At 32.7% G+C, this 18,727-nt stretch overlaps 2 protein-coding genes across 4 annotated transcripts in view; both read right to left on the bottom strand.

Moving 5' to 3' along the window:
- The window catches only part of LOC110026295 (pentatricopeptide repeat-containing protein At4g21190), an 11,109-nt gene extending 5,137 nt beyond the window's left edge, over nt 1–5,972 (bottom strand). The window contains exons 1-3 of one of the 3 annotated variants that reach the window (XM_020727178.1): nt 5,503–5,972; nt 4,852–4,956; nt 3,116–3,214 (exon numbers count right to left, since the gene is read on the bottom strand). In XM_020727178.1, the coding sequence (XP_020582837.1) occupies nt 3,116–3,214; nt 4,852–4,935 (183 nt within the window). In that variant the 5' untranslated portion in view covers nt 4,936–4,956; nt 5,503–5,972. The remainder of the gene's footprint in view (nt 1–3,115; nt 3,215–4,851; nt 4,957–5,502) is intronic. The other 2 variants (XM_020727179.1, XM_020727180.1) reach the window with 2 other exon arrangements.
- Nucleotides 5,973–10,235: 4,263 nt separating this feature from the next.
- Nucleotides 10,236–18,727, bottom strand: part of LOC110026296 (pyruvate kinase isozyme G, chloroplastic-like) — a gene marked incomplete at its 5' end in the record, with an annotated part of 14,527 nt that continues 6,035 nt past the window's right edge. The window contains 9 exon segments of the mRNA XM_020727181.1: nt 10,236–10,518; nt 10,611–10,719; nt 10,838–11,013; nt 11,841–11,943; nt 13,839–14,014; nt 14,746–14,808; nt 16,161–16,249; nt 16,350–16,460; nt 16,576–16,710. Of these exon segments, the coding sequence (XP_020582840.1) occupies nt 10,411–10,518; nt 10,611–10,719; nt 10,838–11,013; nt 11,841–11,943; nt 13,839–14,014; nt 14,746–14,808; nt 16,161–16,249; nt 16,350–16,460; nt 16,576–16,710 (1,070 nt within the window).

Raw genomic sequence — 18,727 nt, 5'->3', positions numbered from 1 at the left:
TAAAATTTGGGTATATATATATTTGTGTGTGTGCCGCAAGCCTTGGCCTGTTAGTGGTGGGGTCACTATAAGTCCCCTCAGGTCAAGGGTTTTTATATATTACTAGCCAAACAAAGAAATAAAAAAGTAAAAATTAATTCAAGTGTATTAGAGATGAAAATAAAAAAGTATTTTTCTTAGATGAGAATATTCAATATAGACGGTGAGATATTTAGAAAATTTTTTCCATTAACATTCTGAAAATATGATTGATTTTAATGGTCTTAATACGTAAATAAAATCATTTTTTTATTTCTATCATTGCATAAGTAACACTAAAGTTTAAAAAGTAAAAATTTAATTCAAGTGTATTAGAGATGAAAATAAAAAAGTATTTTCCTTAGATGAGAATATTCAATATAGCCGGTGAGATATTTAGAAAATTTTTTCCATTAATATTCCGAAAATATGATTGATTTTAATGATTTTAATGCGTAAATAATAGCATTTTTTTTATTTCTATCATTGCATTAGTAACACTAAAGTTGAGAAAAATTTTAAAAAATAAAGTGAAAAAAATCAGTATGATCTTATGGTATTTTAATAAGATTGTAAAAATATTCCGAAGAGTTAAGGATTCCTTACTTTACTAAACTTTCTAATATTATTTTTAAAACTAACAAAAATTTTTAGTAAACATGATTTTTGTTGATTTAGAAATTTTACTAAATTTTTTAATATTATTTTAAAAACTAAAAAAATGTCTAGTAAACTTATGATTTTAGTTGATCTGGAAAAAGCTTGTGTCGTTGTTGTTGTTATTGTGGTAGTTGTTGTTGTGGTTGTGTGTGTATGTGTGTTTCAAATTCGTCGTATCCCCGGTTGCAGCAAGCAGCCCACCTGCAACCTCTTTTTATCTTCTTTAGTGAGAAACCCAATACAAATGCCACCGGTTCTTTCCCTCCTTTCTTGCAGCACCTAGCTGCCCCTAGTCCTGCAGAACACCAAAGTAGCCACCACTTCTCCCTTTCTCTAATTTAACAAACCAAAAAAAAGAAATCAAGATGGAGAGTGTGTGTGAGTGAGAGAGAGAGAGAGAGTTTGTGAGCCTTGAAGTCTATGCCAAACTCGTCATCTCATTACCACCACTTACTTCACACACTAACATATAACATAGGAAAATAAGTACAAATGTATGTTGTTCCAACATTACAATAAAAAAATATAAATTAAGTACTTGTGAGTGTTGATCCAATATGAAAGAGAAAAAAGTGTAATCCTTTCATGCAGATATCAAAGGCTACAAAATTTGAAAGGATTTAGGGTATAGCTGATAGAGTACAAAACCCTCTATTAGCTAAATTTAACTTGAATTAATCCTCTTAGACAAACATCTATCCTATATCTACAAAATTCAACAGAACGAAATAGCCTGTGAATGCAGATAAAAATTTTTCCATCATATTAGGTAAACTACCTTCTTCGACTAAGTAGATTAGGTTCTATAACAACCTGAAATGATAATACTATGAGATGTTAATCGATTTTGTTAACATTCTCTCTTAAGCTCACGATGATAAATTTTTTAAACTATAATCTAAGTTTGTTCTTAGTATATGGTAAGTCTTATTGGCTAATGATCAATTTTAATCGAAAGCGTGCTCCTATTATCGAGAGGATTAATTAACCGTAAGACCTTGCGCCTATGGAAAAATTCTAATCACGGATCTTAAAGTTTTCTCAGGATGAGGGTGAAATCTCAGACTAGTGATTTATCTATTATTTCATCAGTCTTCAAAAAATTTCACTTGAAAGTTTACACACAACTTTCATTTATTTGAGGAAAACCGGATCAAAAATTTTTGGAGCCCGCAGCATGCACAAGCACAAATCAAGTACAAGCTTGAACATAAGGGTAGTGCATGTGTGTGTGCATGTATATGCTCACATGTATGCATATGCATGCATGTGTATGTGCGTGTACATACATGTGTATGTGTTTGTGCATGTATGTGTACCTGGAGACATGCATGTGTGTGTGTGCGCACACGCACATAGATGCGTGTGCGTGTTTGGATAGGAGTGCTAGTGTGTATGTACATATGGCGTGTACAAATGTTCCTAACATGTGTGCGTATGCATGTGTGCATGTGTGCATGTGTGCATGTGTGCATGTGTGCATGTGTGCATGTGTGCGTCCGCGTACATGCGTGTGTGTATGTGTGTACGCATATGTGTGTGCGTACGCATGTGTGCATGTGTTTGCGCGTTCCTTTCTACCAAATTATATATATAAGATGCTTAGATTAAAACAATCTTAAAAGCACTACAAGATTTTAAGAAATTATCTTAATATCTCCCCTCTTCCTTCGTGTTGTATTACGCTCAGTGGCCCTAACCTAACAACTAGTGAACTAGATTAAATTGTTTCCTTCCTAAAAATGAATTCAAAGCGCGCTCTTCTATTTCAATCAAACCCAAAAAACTTAAAAAACTACCAAATTTCTCCTTAAATTCTTAAAAATTTATCATACTTTCATCCAAGCTTCCACAATCCATTGAAACAGATAAAATTAATGCCATATATTCATACCAAGTGTGGCATGAGAAGTTCTTAGATCATCTTCTTGCATTGGAAAAATAAAACAAATTCTACATAAATCATCAAACTTTTACAAAAAAAAAATTATTTGTTTATTTTACATATATGTTATAATTCAAAGATGCATACTGCTTCAATAAATGACTATTCTTTTCCATCTATTTAACAACACAAAATGCTATTAACAGCTTAACATTCAAGCTCAGGTACGGTAGAAGGATTAAAAGAAGATTTGCAGCGACTATCATGGTTAAAATAAAATTTTAATGATTTTGCAACTCTCATCATGATGTGTATTAGTTAACGAGTCTAATGAATCTTTATAAGGCTCCTATAAGATAGAGAGCATACATGTTAGCCTAGAATCATGCAAATAGAGCGTAATGTCACTTGATATTTCAGATAACCAGATAAGTTTAAAGGAAAAAATTTCGTTTTTTTTTTTTTTTTGAAGCAATAAAATGTTCTTATAATGCATGCCACAGTTTCTTGAAGAAATAAGCAGTATATGAAGAGAGAACATATTCAACTTACAGATTCAACAAGCTTTTGTGATTTGGAGATGGTACCAATCCTTCTTCGTGTTTTCCATACTCGAGGGAATCTGGGTCTGGGACCCCTAGCATGACACACCTAACATAGATGCCATCACTATATATGAACAAAATGTAGGAACGTACAGGAAGCCAAAAAGAACTAGGGTTAAGACAAAATACTGAAAACTTTTCATCAAACAAAATGCATATTGAATATGACTTGCGCAAATTTGCAATCAATACATACTCAAATTTTTATCATAAAAAGTTTTACATGCATAGCACTCAAATCTTTAATATCACATAAAAATACCACTATCGGTTACTTTTACAAAGTTAATTACAACTTTTTATGCATAAGATTAACTCACTAAAATGTTATAAATGTAGATATGAAAGGTTGGATGCTAGATATATAAATATAAGAGAATTGTCTGGTATGTATGTAAATTTCCCTAAGATGAAATAACAAACTTAAGCATTTAAGGACGGCCGTGTTGACAACCATAAACATTCAGTGATGGCCATAAGCAATGTCACATGTACTGCTTCAAACAAAAACTTTACAGTAACAGACATATCAGTACCAAAAAAATAATAATACATAAACAAATTTAAAAGGTTGGTACAGGCATTATAGTGATTTTTTTTCCCTAAAAACGACGAGGTGTTACTTATAACTTCTCGAAGTAGAAAATTAAAAAAAAAAAAATGATATTGTTAGTGATGCACTTCATTCTAAATTAAAGCAAGCTAGCAACTTTTAAAAATGATGAATTTCTATGGCTATTGTCCCGGAGTGAACACATCAAAAGGCCAATGTTTTGAAGCTAAACATATAAAAAAAAAATAATGCATGGTTTAACAGATATTTCCATTGGTTAAAATAATTAAAATTTCCTAATAAAAAAAATAATCATTCAGACAATTTGTATCATAAGCCAAAAAGCTTTCAAGTTGCAAACCCTCAAATTCAGACTGATTTTATGCAAGGATGACTACAGAAGGAAGCTATGAAACTTTACAGTTTGTGTTGCCGAAAACCAAAGAAGCTCAAAAAGCTAGTGAATTTTCTTCTTCTAGGTTGCCATTGACAATCTTCATTTATCCTTCTCAAATTTCATAAATCTATTTTAATAATGCTAAAGCATCTTTAATTTGATGGACATAGCAATTTAACCAAATAAATTTAAACAATTAAAGGAAGATTGACATATATACCGCTCAATTCCTATGTATTTACACATCTAACACATAAACTTCAATTCTTTCAAACAGACCACCTTATGCATGTAAAGGTGTATTTCACTTTTTAAAAGATAAAATGGTGGTTATTTATGTGATATGAAACATTTGGGCGGTATAAATGTAAAAAGGTAAAATTTAGGTGTTAGATACATAAATACAATTTAGGTGTTAGATACAAGATACATAAATACATAGGAATTGGGCAGTATGTATGTAAATGCCCCAAAATTAAAAAAAATTGCAAATATAAAAAATTAAAAAAAAACCCTGAAAAAGAGAACAAAAGTCAAAAGTAAACAAAAGAGCAGTTCAATGGTATGGAGCCTGATCCTTTTCATGTATTGAATTTACAAAGCATAATCAAACAAATTAGAATAAATATAAATGGCAAATATGCTACTTAATAACATAAAAAGGACTAGTAAAGTGCCAAGTTCAGCAAACAAACTTTTACAAAATTGGCATCAAGAAAGACTGTAGTTTTACCGCTAGACCATCCTGCTTCTGGAAGGGTTTGTTCATTTGTATTCTTCTTGTTAGAATCGATGGTGGATAAATGATGCAGAGCATTCTGAAAACCTAATACAGTCACTAGACAAAAATATGAAGTATTATATAAAAAACTGTATTTAATCAGAAATCAAACTAGCAACCAAAAATTTGAACTTAAAAGTGCAACTATAACTGCATTATATAGAAACAGTGTGGATCAACCTCAAAAGTGAGGAAAACACATGTTGTAAGACGAAAAACAAACAAAATAATCAAAAATATTAACTTAGCAACATTTTTGGAAGCAAATTGACATTGATAATTGATAACATATGGTAGTAGGAGAAGATGACAGGGGGGTTTAGACTGTGAAAAACATCATCAGCAAAGGAATATTGAGCAAATGTAAAGCCTCGCGGTATCTCTCTCTAGAAAACTCGATTCTTCTATCTCTTGTTCTATCACTCTTCTCAAGGAGAAATCTATGCTTCCTTGAAACAACAAAAGAACAGGCCATCAAAACATTTTCTAATCAAACTTTGTAACATGCAGGAAACTATACTACTGGCACGGTTAGAGAAGGTGGGCTGCATGGTGAATATGTAAACAACGAAGCGCGAGAAAGAAAACATCAGAAGAACAAACCTGAGCTCTCAATCTAAATCTGGGTAGAGCCAGAAAACCGCACTGCAGCAGAGAGGCGGAATTGGGGTCGAAGGGGCTGTTTGGTAGCAGGACTTGGGCTAGAAAGCCAAAAAATGACACATTTAAATCCCGTTTCGCCTTCGTTCAGCCTTAAGTTCCGGATTTAGCTTTGTAAGGCGGATCTATGGGAGTTAGAGAAGCTGATGCGCGCGAAGCGCGGTGGGATGAAGGAAGAGAAAGACGAAGGTTAGTCGGGTAGGAGCGGAGTGGAAAGGGGTTATATAAGGTAGTTTCGGGTTTCAGATATCTTTGTACGCTGCAATCCCGTCTGTTGCTATCCCAGCTAGCTTGTCGCAACTGTACCGCTAGGGTTTTGGGCATGGGAGGAGAAGAGGAATGGAGGCAATGGTTTCGGGTGGGTGAAACCGGAAAACGGTGCGAGGTTTGGGGGCGGGATAGGAGGAAGGAAATGATAGGTTCTGGGAATTGATATAATTTTATTAACTTTAATTAATTTAAATGTTCGATAATTAATCATTAATAAATACACTGTCAATCTAATTGCAATTATATAAATGCATGTGTAATAATTATATAATTATTAATTAATATAATTAAATTATTATTTAAATTAGTTAGTTTAATGAAGTTTAAAAGTAACTATTAATTAGTCTAACAAATAACTAATCAAATATTGATTAATGAATAAGACTATTGCTTGGTAAATGTTTATTTAAATAATTTTTTATTAATGACTAATTATTTTTGTAAATAATTAATTAATTATTAATATACTTAGAAAAAAATTTTGAATTTAATTTAATTCAATTCAATATTGATATCATTAATATATAATATTAAATTCATATTTTTACTAACAAACTTAAGTTGTAAAGTAAATTACAAATTTAATCGGGTTTAACATCGACCATACCAAATAATTTCAGAATTTAAACACTTTAAAGGGATTTACAAAATTGAGATATAGGATTTATCAAATTCTAATTAAGTTAAAATCTACTTGCAACCAAACAATCCCAAATTGTGCAAAACATTTTCATGTGCAAGACATCGAACCAGGTTTTGATAAATCGAGTATGGTGATGTTAGCTCATGGGTAGGGGAGTCAGAATTTGAACTGACATGCTAACTCGACCCGAGCTCGACTAAAAAATTTTGAGTTTGGTTCTTCTAAATAATTTCTCTGTCGGTTATGAATTGAGAAACCTAACCCAATCAATTTTTTGGGTCAGGCTCACATTAACCTGTCAACATGAAATGGATTCGAACCAACCCAAAAATCCAAACTCGAAATCAAACTGTCAACCCGAACTTGTCCAAAATTTTAGCCAATTTTGAGCTGAAATTGACTCAAATAGCTGTGATGCCTTGTGTTAAATGTATTATATGAGTTGGGTTCGTCTTTGCGGGTTGAAGACGGGTCATATTCAGGTTGAGCTTTTCAAACGGTCTAATAATCGAGTTATATTCACGTCAAACAATTTTGGATAGGGTCTGGTCAATTTCATTTATCAAATCTGAACTGGCACGCAAACTTGATTTGACACTTTTACTCACGGTTGTTGTTACACGGCTAGTACCCATAAGATCATTTGTTGGTTATTTTCCACAATAAAATTTTGGATTACTCTGTTTTTAGTGGCTATAAGGTTACTGGTTATTTTGGGCATCATTTAACTGAATTAAAGCATTTTAAGGAATATTAAAATCAAATATATTGTATTCAATTTGTACTTCTGAATTCATAAAAAATGATTAGTATTTATAAAATGTGCTAGAATATTTATGATGTTAGCATGAACAATTAGACCTTAGTTTTGCACGTATGATTCACACACAAATATATAAACGAAAATAGTATAAGTGACAGTTATCTGGTTGCGACCATCTAGAGACAATGATTGAAGGAAGCAATTGAAATTCTACAATTAGCGATGATAATTAGATAATGATGATCAAACAACAATGATAGTTTAGCCACAGTTGTGCAATAATAGTTTGATGAAGACTTTCAAGTGATGGTAGTCAGATAACAATAATCGAGCAATGTTGACTTGATAATTGTGATTGTTGGTGTTGATTGTTAAGATAAGGTGGTTATAAATTCTTAGGAATACAATTACTCTCTGATTTTAAGTATAAGTTCATCATATGAAGAAAGAGTCTATTTATTAATTTTGTGAGTTTCATTTTAATTATTTTAACGAAAAATTTAAATTACTAATCGAACGGCCCTTGTTAATTATTTTGGTCATAGATCGTTCATTCAATATTTACTAGGTTCAATAAACTCATAATTAAGTGATCTCAAAATGCTCAGCTTAAATATTCAAAATGCAATATTTTAATATCATTTGTCCATTTTGAATAATATTTTAAATTATTTAAGCTAAATATTATAGTTAATATTTAAGTTAAATATCATTTGTCCATTTTGAACTTATTTCTGAATTTGTTTTATAAATTGAGAGATTAACATTTTAGCTTTGTATAAAACTTTTGCACACAAATTGATAAGCAAATGAGCTCGAACAAGATTTTGAAAGCTCATAATGTAAACGAACAAACTTGAACGCGGACTCGTTGCTTCATTTATATTTGTGAACATAATTGTTTGTTATTTAGCAATTAGTTCATTAACAACTCGATAAAATGCTCATTTAAAGATGTTTTAATTTTTGTATTTCATGACTTAATTTGTTTTGTTATGTCACTAAACTGTCAACCCATCAATCTAATAACATCTATTAATTTATCTATCAAAAAAATGATTAAACTTAACTACACAAGAGCTAATCCAAAAATAAATTCAAAATTAAATCAACTAAATAACTTTTAATTTGGATCATCTTCAGAAGACACATCTGAAACATGAGCAAGAGGCAAAGATAAGAATGACTATTATATTGTAACATCTATATGCAGTATATATAGATAAATAAATAACTATATACAGTATATAAAACACAGATATATTCGATTATAAGAATCGCTTAATAATGCTTAATATGCAAGTAAATTTTGTAAAAAATTGCGTACAAACTGATGATCTTTAAGTTCAAATGTGAAATCATTCAATTGCAAGTCTGCTGTATTTAATATATTTGTGTGCGCACGCAGGTGCTTTTATATAAACATGTTAGTAATATTTTAGGATTTCTTTTTAGTTCGATCCTCCATTTGCACATCTCACACATAATACCCAATGATTGGGAAAAAATTCTTTCCGGACGTAGCTATACATGTGTACTCCAATAATATGCCGCCATGTGTGCTACATCACAGAGGTAATTTTTGGGTTATTGAAGTAGAAGCGCGGAGATTATTTTGGGGTTATTTTGATGTTATTGAAGAGACTTATATATTCCATTTCAATAATCCTTAAATAACCTCCGTGATTCCACTTCAATGATCGGGGTTATTTCGGTGTTATTTTGGGTTTATTGAAATGAAATATATATGTTTCTCTTCAATATTCTCTAAATAACCTCTGCGGTATTATTTTGGAGTTATTGAAGTAAAACCGCAAATATTATTTCGAGGTTATTGCAGAGTCCACAATTCAGCTTAAATATTTTTTTAGATGGACCTGATATAGCACCATGAAGATATATTACTGGGAGTCTGCACGTAGAGCTACGTCCAGAGTCTGAATAGAAAGTTTTCCTAATTGGCATCCAAAGTAATTATTTCATTGGGACCTCCGCTTGGCATATCTCACTCAATATCTGAAAATTATTTTTAATTGTTTTGCAACTTAAATAAGACCGTTTTTAAAAGAATGCAAGCAAGTATCTATGTATTCTGAAAGAATGGAAGATTGAAATGGAACAACATTATAACTTCAACAGCTTGATTGTTTAAAATTTAAATCAATTACCATTTACTAATACAAAAATGTTTGTAACTGGCATGCACTCGTATTGACAGCATCCAAGCAATCACATTGCATGTTTATTTTGTAGCAACCGAAACTAAGGATCAATGTAACTTCATAGGGATGTTAAAAATTAACCCGAAATGATAATTCATCCAAAACTCAATCATAAAGGCTGACCAGATTAACTACTAGTTTGAGTTTGAGGCAAGAATCCTGACCCGTTAAAATTTGTTTCAGTCTCGGGTTGACTAACTAACTCAAAATTGACCCGGAGCTGACCTGTCAACTTAAAATTGGCCCAAAGTTGAACCTTCAACTGAATTTGATCAGAATTACTGTTGCTCATTATATTAATTGGGTTACTAAGGCCGAGTATTGGGCCAATCAGGTTGAAGAATGTTTGGGTTCAGATTAAAATTTTTTACTTGCTTAATAGAGAGTACGAGTCAAATCTAGTTCAGACTCGAACCCAACCTGTTAACCTGAATACCTGATCGACAACCGCAAAACTTAGTAGGTCAAAAGGCAACCAAACAAGTTAAGGATGACGTAAGTAGAATTGCATTTGTTCTGCCACAGTATGAGAGCAAATGACATCATTATCCCAACATGAACATTTAATTATCTACTTGATCAAACTGGTATGAAGTGCTGAGATTTCAATGCACAGCAAGAGAGAAGAACAGCCAAATAAGCTGTCTATTGTTGCTGGAAAGATTGATTTATCGAGAATTTTCTCACGCAAAGCTATTCAACAAAACGCAAATCCAGTAATAAAAAGAAAAAGGAAACAAGTATTACACATTCTAATTCCAAAACAGTTAGTGCCAATAACCATCTATTTCAAGTTAAAAAAAAAGTCAGATATATTTTACATCAGCATTCAGGTAAAGATAAAAATTGAATAAAAATAATAACCTCAACAAAATGTTCGTAACAAAATAATATTAACCTTGGAGAAATTTTAGTTAAAAAGAATGGCCTATTCTAGAGAATACATAACATACTCAGACCTGACGGACTTGAATATGATGTGAGAACTCATTTCGCCATATTGTGCGCGCTCCACTCTGAACAAGAGTGACGTACTCTCCACTCCTCAGGAATCCGCCCTTCTGTTATGAAAAATATCGCTAGAGAAATTAAAACCAAGTAGAAAACAGTGAAGGCTGGAACAAGCAGATTGGGATTAAGCTCAGATGGATACCAGTAAGAAGTTTGTTGCTCTAGAGAAAGTCTCTTCAATATCATCAGAAAACTTCATATAAATAGGTACTACTCCATGATAAAGTGCCAGCCTCTGCTTAACCCTTAACCTGAACACAAAGCACAAGGTCTCGTCTTTTATAGATTATAATGATTAGAATTAAACAGAAAATAAAATAAATTTTTTAATGGTGCAGCTCAAATTACACTTAGATTGAAAGGACTTACTCATCCGTAAATGCAAATATAGTTGATGATGATCGATAGTGACTTAGAAGCACCGCCATGGAACCAGTTCTTGTGAAGACAATGATAGAGCTTCCAATATTGTTGGCCATCATGGCAGCATTTGAGGCAAACAATTCACTCAAATGGCTCTGACAAAGCTCCTCGCCAGGAGCAGCCTTCAACATAAGAGAATATGTTAAAAGAAAGACAAACAGGATGCTGAGCAGCATAAGGAGTTGTTGCGGTATATTGAAATAGAATACGCTCCTTTGGTTCGCATCTCACGCCCTTTTTTTTTTCTCTGCAAGGAGTTCCGCCATTTGGCTTTTGCTTTTTCCCGTAAGCCACACACGCACGGAACTAATTTTTGGAGAACTGCTACTTAAGAACCTTTTAATTGCTTAATTCTTAAAAATGGCGGGAACGGTTTTTACTTGAAGAGGCAGGATTGGAAAGGAAACGAGAGGATGCAGCCTTTTAATCTCAAAATTTGCCAGATATAAGTGGGCCAGACTCCACTTTCAACAGGAGTGTCATTAGTGTGTTTTTGTTTTTATTTTTGGCTTGGTTTTTAAAAACTTGTCTGCTCAGTAAAATTTTTGCATTTCTTTATCTTTTTGTTTTTTATCAACTAATTTTTAAAAATAAACTGTGGATGTTTTGAGTGTTTTTTTAAAGAAAGAACACCACCGTTGCATGCCATCTCCGGCCACCGGGTTTCACCCTTGCCATTGCATGCCACCACCGGTGACCACCGCCATCACCATATAAATCAGCTTATTCAATATCCAATAAAAATAAAAATATATTTTTAGATATAAAAAATGTTTTACTTCAAATAAAAAAATTAAGCATATAAAAAAATAAGCATAACAATTAAAACAAAAAATAAAGTGATCCCAAATGGTTCGTAAACAATTTAACTCACTCAGTAGTTGAGATAAAATTTAATAAAAAGAATGAATGAATGTCGTATTAATTGTTCAGATCAATGTATAGATACCTGGGTAGCTGTTAAAAGACTTGAATGAAGAATGTTTGTTGAAAGTGTTGATTCAGTCCTCGATGCGACAGTATGCATCACATTCACTGCTTTTATAGGATACCTGAACACAAAAGATGAGCTTGCTTTTAGTCATACCAGGATCCATCAAGTAGATAAAAAGAATTTCTAAACAAAATCAGAAATAAAGGCCGGCTTTTGATTCCATTTACATTCACTTCACCCACAAACCGCCCCCCACCCCCCCCCAGCACAAAATATTTAATTCTGTCTCGAAAGGACAAAACCCATCAAAGTGATGTTGAGCATAACCCAAAAAACTTGTTCTTAATCGACAGTTTAGGTTATTAATTAGTGAACCCATATTTCCTTCATTACTCCAAAACATTAATTTTAAAATTCCAAAGGGGGGAAGATTATAATTATAATAATTTAAAATTTTCAGATTGGCCAACCTCCCGTTTGCTGTTTCGCCAGAAAGCATAATGGCATCAGCACTTTCACGCACAGCAATTGCTATATCAGAAACTTCTGCTCTAGTTGGAGTTGGATGACTAATCATGCTCTCTAGCATGTTGGTTGCAACAATTACAGGCTTCCGCATGCTGCGACACCTTCTAATGATTTCCTCCTGATATAAATTTTGAAAGACATCAATCATGAGGAAGTAAAGGTACAAAAGAACATTTAATCGTTTCTCTAGTAGAAGGAAAATTTGTTTTGGTCGAGTAGTGGAATAGACGCCAACATAGACAAGATATTTTAAGATATAAGCAAATCATTGGTTAACATAAACAAGAATCAGAGAAGATTCATTTTAGGAAGGCATCTTATGTTTCATAGGATAATGAATCAAAAGCATTTTTATAGTTTCATTCTATCCAAATCTCCTAGAACAACATTAACTCATCACACAAGGGCAATATCATATACATTGTTATAAATATATGCAAGTTCTATAGATATGAATGCTGGCAAATCAGTGTACCTTTTGCAAGCGAAAAGGCATAAATAGAGGAATTGATACAGAGGCATTTTGCAATTTACACATGCTCTGCACAGATAAAATGTGATTGTTCTTGTAATTGTACATGTGCATTTTAAATTTGTGTAATTGCCCGAATTTTGGATATGATGGTGCAAGAATAGGCATTTCAAGTTATTTATAGGAATATACATCTATATATATAAATGTACCACTCTCTTGCTTCTATAAATAGAGAGGGTGTGAGGCTTAGGAGAGCAAGAGAAGAGATCTTAAGGGTGTGAGGCTTAGGAGAGCAAGGGAAAAGATCTTAAGGGTGTTAGGCTTAGGAGAGAAAGGGAAGAGATCTTAAGGGCGTGAGGCTTAGGAGAGAAAAGGCAGAAGATATCTTATGCTACCACAAAGGAGGAGTGAATAGCTATAGAGTTAGAGAGGAGGAGAGCATCTTGAGGCCTTGTATCAAGGTGTCGCTTGAGAGGGAGGCCATAGAAGAAAGATGAGGGCTCATCTCTATGTATAAGCTATGTATTCTCCATTTCTTTTGCCTTAGTGAAATATTTGATTGATTCCCTCCCGTGGACGTAGATCCAGTTGGATCGAACCACGTAAACGATCTGTGTTTGCTTGTGTTCTTTTTCGTCTCATTTCTATGTCAGGAAGTACATATCTCACAACAACACATGTCAGCGACGAAGAAGAGGAGTTTGGCATTCACAAACAAAGGAGCCGGATCACATCACAGGCAACCGAATCGCGACAGATTCAGTGAGCAGTGAAAGCTTTGATCGACTGGATTCGCACCGCAGGTTGTGCGGTTCAGTAATTCTGTCTCGAAAGGACAAAACCCATCAAAGTGATGTTGAGCATAACCCAAAAAACTTGTTCTTAATCGACAGTTTAGGTTATTAATTAGTGAACCCATATTTCCTTCATTACTCCAAAACATTAATTTTAAAATTCCAAAGGGGGGAAGATTATAATTATAATAATTTAAAATTTTCAGATTGGCCAACCTCCCGTTTGCTGTTTCGCCAGAAAGCATAATGGCATCAGCACTTTCACGCACAGCAATTGCTATATCAGAAACTTCTGCTCTAGTTGGAGTTGGATGACTAATCATGCTCTCTAGCATGTTGGTTGCAACAATTACAGGCTTCCGCATGCTGCGACACCTTCTAATGATTTCCTCCTGATATAAATTTTGAAAGACATCAATCATGAGGAAGTAAAGGTACAAAAGAACATTTAATCGTTTCTCTAGTAGAAGGAAAATTTGTTTTGGTCGAGTAGTGGAATAGACGCCAACATAGACAAGATATTTTAAGATATAAGCAAATCATTGGTTAACATAAACAAGAATCAGAGAAGATTCATTTTAGGAAGGCATCTTATGTTTCATAGGATAATGAATCAAAAGCATTTTTATAGTTTCATTCTATCCAAATCTCCTAGAACAACATTAACTCATCACACAAGGGCAATATCATATACATTGTTATAAATATATGCAAGTTCTATAGATATGAATGCTGGCAAATCAGTGTACCTTTTGCAAGCGAAAAGGCATAAATAGAGGAATTGATACAGAGGCATTTTGCAATTTACACATGCTCTGCACAGATAAAATGTGATTGTTCTTGTAATTGTACATGTGCATTTTAAATTTGTGTAATTGCCCGAATTTTGGATATGATGGTGCAAGAATAGGCATTTCAAGTTATTTATAGGAATATACATCTATATATATAAATGAATTCTGTAAATCTTAATAACCAATACAGCCTACAGTTATGATTAATTAAAAAGTACCATTTAGTGGGCAGCACCTTTGAGAGAATAATACATGAAGGTCACACCCACTTAAGAAAAAAAAATATATCCGGATTTTTAATGGTTTGATGCGTACTCTAAAACGTTTACCTGCAGCAATGGAACTTCCTCTATTGGAAGCTCTGCTCCAAGGTCACCACGAGCCACCATTGCCTGCAAATATTTACATAGGCATCATCAGCTAAAATTGTATTAACAACAAAAACTGACTACCCAAGGAAGACTGGTTACTTTGCTGCTTACATAGATGGTTTCTAAGAACAGAAAGATGTATTTTTGAAATGCGTGCATCACTTATATATTCAATTTTTTTTTTGTTTTTTTGTTTTTGTTCATTCAACTACATCAGAAGAATGAAGAATAATGCCATGTTATTCAAATATTGCACTATTAGCAAGTTTTCAGTTGTTGTTTGAAACGATACTTTGTAGTAAGCCTCTTTGGAAAGAGCAAGACGAGTTTACAGGTTCTATGATTTCTAGCCCAGAGGAAATAATTTTCCCTTCTTTGTAGGGTCACTGATGCATCCAAAGAATAACCAATCCACAGTTAAATGGATGGAAAATCTTGGTGTGGTTAAATAGATGGCCTCCCCTAGAAGTGTTGCATGATCAAAATTTTTTTTATATATTTGTGCAATCCTCAGTTAGTAGTTTCATCTTCATGTTTATTGTTGTAGTCATGTACCTTCATTTATGTTTATCTGTTAATTTTAAATTAGTAGTATGAAAAAGGAGAAAAGAAATGTATAAATACAAAGATAAATTATCACCATATTGCATGGGAATTCAGCCACACAGCATGAGAATCATGCACAATTGCTTGTGCCCGCCTCTTCATTAGTACAATGGACATTTGAAGTATACTAAGGTCCGCTACGAAGGTAAGAAAATGTTGAGGTAGCTTCTCCTTGGCCATATGGAGTGTTTGGAGTGAAAATTCTTATTGAAGATCTTAAAGTTTTAATTTAGCTTCCACTTAAGTATTCGGCAAGACACGAAAGACACGAAACATCTCTCCATGAACACTTTTAATTAGAGAGATGAAAGATGAAGAGGCAAAATGTTGAAACTGGTGTAATTAAGCCTATTTCACTAAATTATTACTCTTAATGTAATTTAATATCTTTTATTATTCATTTGGCACTTAAATTTTTTTAAGTAGACGCAAAAATAGCCATAAAATTCTATGTTGCAAAGCAATATATTTGAAATACAATTAAAATTACTCTTATTTTCTCCAAACTTTGGTTGGCAGTAAATTTTTTGAGGCAGTAAATTTATTATCTTTTCCTTTTGTGAGATTAAGCGTGACGCCTATCCTTTAGTGAGGGTGAGGTAGTTATCCAAATACTTTCAGCTATTTATCTCATGTTTTTTGAGTTATTATTTTACAACTCTTCAAAACTGAAGCATTACTTCATCAGCCGAAACACAAGTAATCAATTCATCAAACAAAATCTTCAAATGTAAGCTAAAGCATGGAAAGTTCACAAAATTCCATACCCCGTCGGAAGCAGATATAATAGATTTAAGGTTTGGTATTGAATCAGCACTTTCAATCTTGACGATTACATCTATATCTGCTTCGCAGCCTGAAATTCCGAGAATAAGAGATGAAAAATAGAATCGCTATTTAGGATAAAAAAATATATGTACATATATCAACGAATATGGCATTGATTAAAAACATACTTTTAAGGTAACTTTTCAGTTCACAGACAACCTTTGCATCTTTTACAAATGATAGTGCATAGAAATCAACTTTGTTATCCACTCCAAATTTGATATCCTCCCAGTCTTTTTCTGTCAGAGCATAATAATTAACAATATAAATACTAGAGATACTTTACAATGACATATCTAAATTCAAAAAATGGGGAAATTTTCCATTTGTACATTTAAGGCAAACAATACAAACCTGTTATGGAAGGCAAGGAAGCACTTTTTCCTCTAACATTTAAGTGACGCCTTGATTTAAGTTCTCCACCATCAACCACTTCGCATTTTACAGTATCAACAGTTTTTGCCTTCACGGATAGTGACATCATTCCACCTACAGCACAATAACCAAACTTGAATTATAATCGATCCTATAGATAATAACATCATAGTATGCATTCATGCATATGTTAAAAGTTCATGATCAAACGGGAAAATTAATATAGTAGGATAGGTTTCGTGATGGAACTGAAATAGTTGGCAAACAAAGCACTTGGAAGAAGAGTTTATGATCTTTTTCTAAATTTTCTCTCTTTTTTGTTTATTGGATTTACAAGTTGGATGTTGAAGGACTTGTCAAAAATAAAATAAAATAAAATAAAACAAAAAAAAAAAGAAACGAGGTAAGCTACCAAAGAAGAAGAATACACCAAAAAATCAAAGCAATTGGGAAAGTTAAGAAAAAAAGCAATAAAGAGTAATTTGGGAGTGTTAGGCAAGTTGTAGTTCTCCTTCAACTTAATTGTTTTAGAAGTTTTCATCCCTTTAGACCTTCTAAAGCAAAAATATTCCAATGAAATGTTGCACAAAAGAATCATAACCCCTTTAGCTTTATCCTAAAAACAGACGAGGTTCATTTCCTTCAAAATAATTTGTATCAGTGCAGGGAAAATGAATGTATTCTGCAAAATTTCCAATTTCTCTTGGATAAAATTGCATCTCCAAGTGATAATAGTTCTAATAATGCATCAAATTGTACTAGGCACTTGACCATTGTCATTGGATCATCGTTAACTTACCATTGTCATCATATTTCGCTAAATGACATCAATGCATATCATTTTCAATAAAACTATTACATATTATTTACAACAATATCGTGCAACATTACTAATAAGTTTGATGTATATCATTGATGTCAATGTTTTGTATGCTATTGCCAATAAGGCCCACACATGCAAACCATCGACTTTCACGTTAATGCTTGCCATTACAAACAAGGTCAATACAGGCAATTAACAAAAATTGCTAATGCCTGACGTCAACTCCAACTTATGTCGAAATTCTTAGTCTTTAATCTTCCATATTCTGAGAAGAATAAGCAAAATATACTACTAATGATCTCATGATGACCACTCAAATACCTCAAGGCTCCTTCAAACTTCCAATATAAAAGGTATCCTCTATTATTCGTGTCTACTATATTATAATAATATCTAATTTATCCATGGGGAAGGATATCATTTGTAATTCCGACATTTAATATTAAATATATTTTAGTTGAGTAGACACTATGATTTTTCCTTTTACCAGATTTCAATATAGGAATTCTTCTCCTACGAGTTGCTCTTAATTTGTCTTATTTAATGGTGTAATAGATATTTTTACAATACTAAAAAGACAAATTCTCTCTATTGCTTTAAATTTTCTAGTACTCGATAAGGTTAGAAACAATTACTTATTTAGATATTACGAAAAGTACAAAAATAAGAGTAAATGTAGTTTTTGCCTGATTTTAAATTTAGAAGTTCATATTAATTTTTGTTTTTGTGGATAGGCTGTTATTCCTTTTATTATTTATTATTTTTATCCAAGAACAATCTCAATTCCCTATTACCACTTATAACTCCATTTAAATTACTTCTATCAGGGTTGCCTCCAAAGGTGTAAAATCAATTTTTAACAAATTACTTGTAAATTCTAGCCACAGTATCATAGGTCCCTCTCTCTTCCGTTATAATCCCCCGACGATAATTTTATTCTACAATTTTTTAGATGAATTTTCTACCATTCATTATATATGTCCAAATCTCTTAAATTTAGTTTCAACTTATCTATCTTCAATAGATGTCACTTTATCCAAGTAAGCCAAAAAGATCAACGGCTAAAGTTATGTGAAAGAAAAAAAAAACAAATGAGAGAGATTGAAAGTAAAATGGATTGAAATTGAAATAAAAAAATAATTGTGTGTGTGAGTGCGCGTCTGTGTATAAAAGATAGTTTGTTATTTTGACCCCCAATTAATGAACTAAGTTAAAAGGGCAATTTTGTAATGTGGCACCGCCACCTACCACATCTCTACCTACCGCTCACCTACCGGCCACCTACCTCCCACCTACCTCCCACCTACC

Source organism: Phalaenopsis equestris, unplaced genomic scaffold, assembly GCF_001263595.1.
Source record: "Phalaenopsis equestris unplaced genomic scaffold, ASM126359v1 Scaffold000362, whole genome shotgun sequence".
NCBI lineage: Eukaryota > Viridiplantae > Streptophyta > Magnoliopsida > Asparagales > Orchidaceae > Phalaenopsis > Phalaenopsis equestris.
Note: the sequence above shows the minus strand (reverse complement) of the source record. Positions and strands in the feature narration are given on the sequence as shown.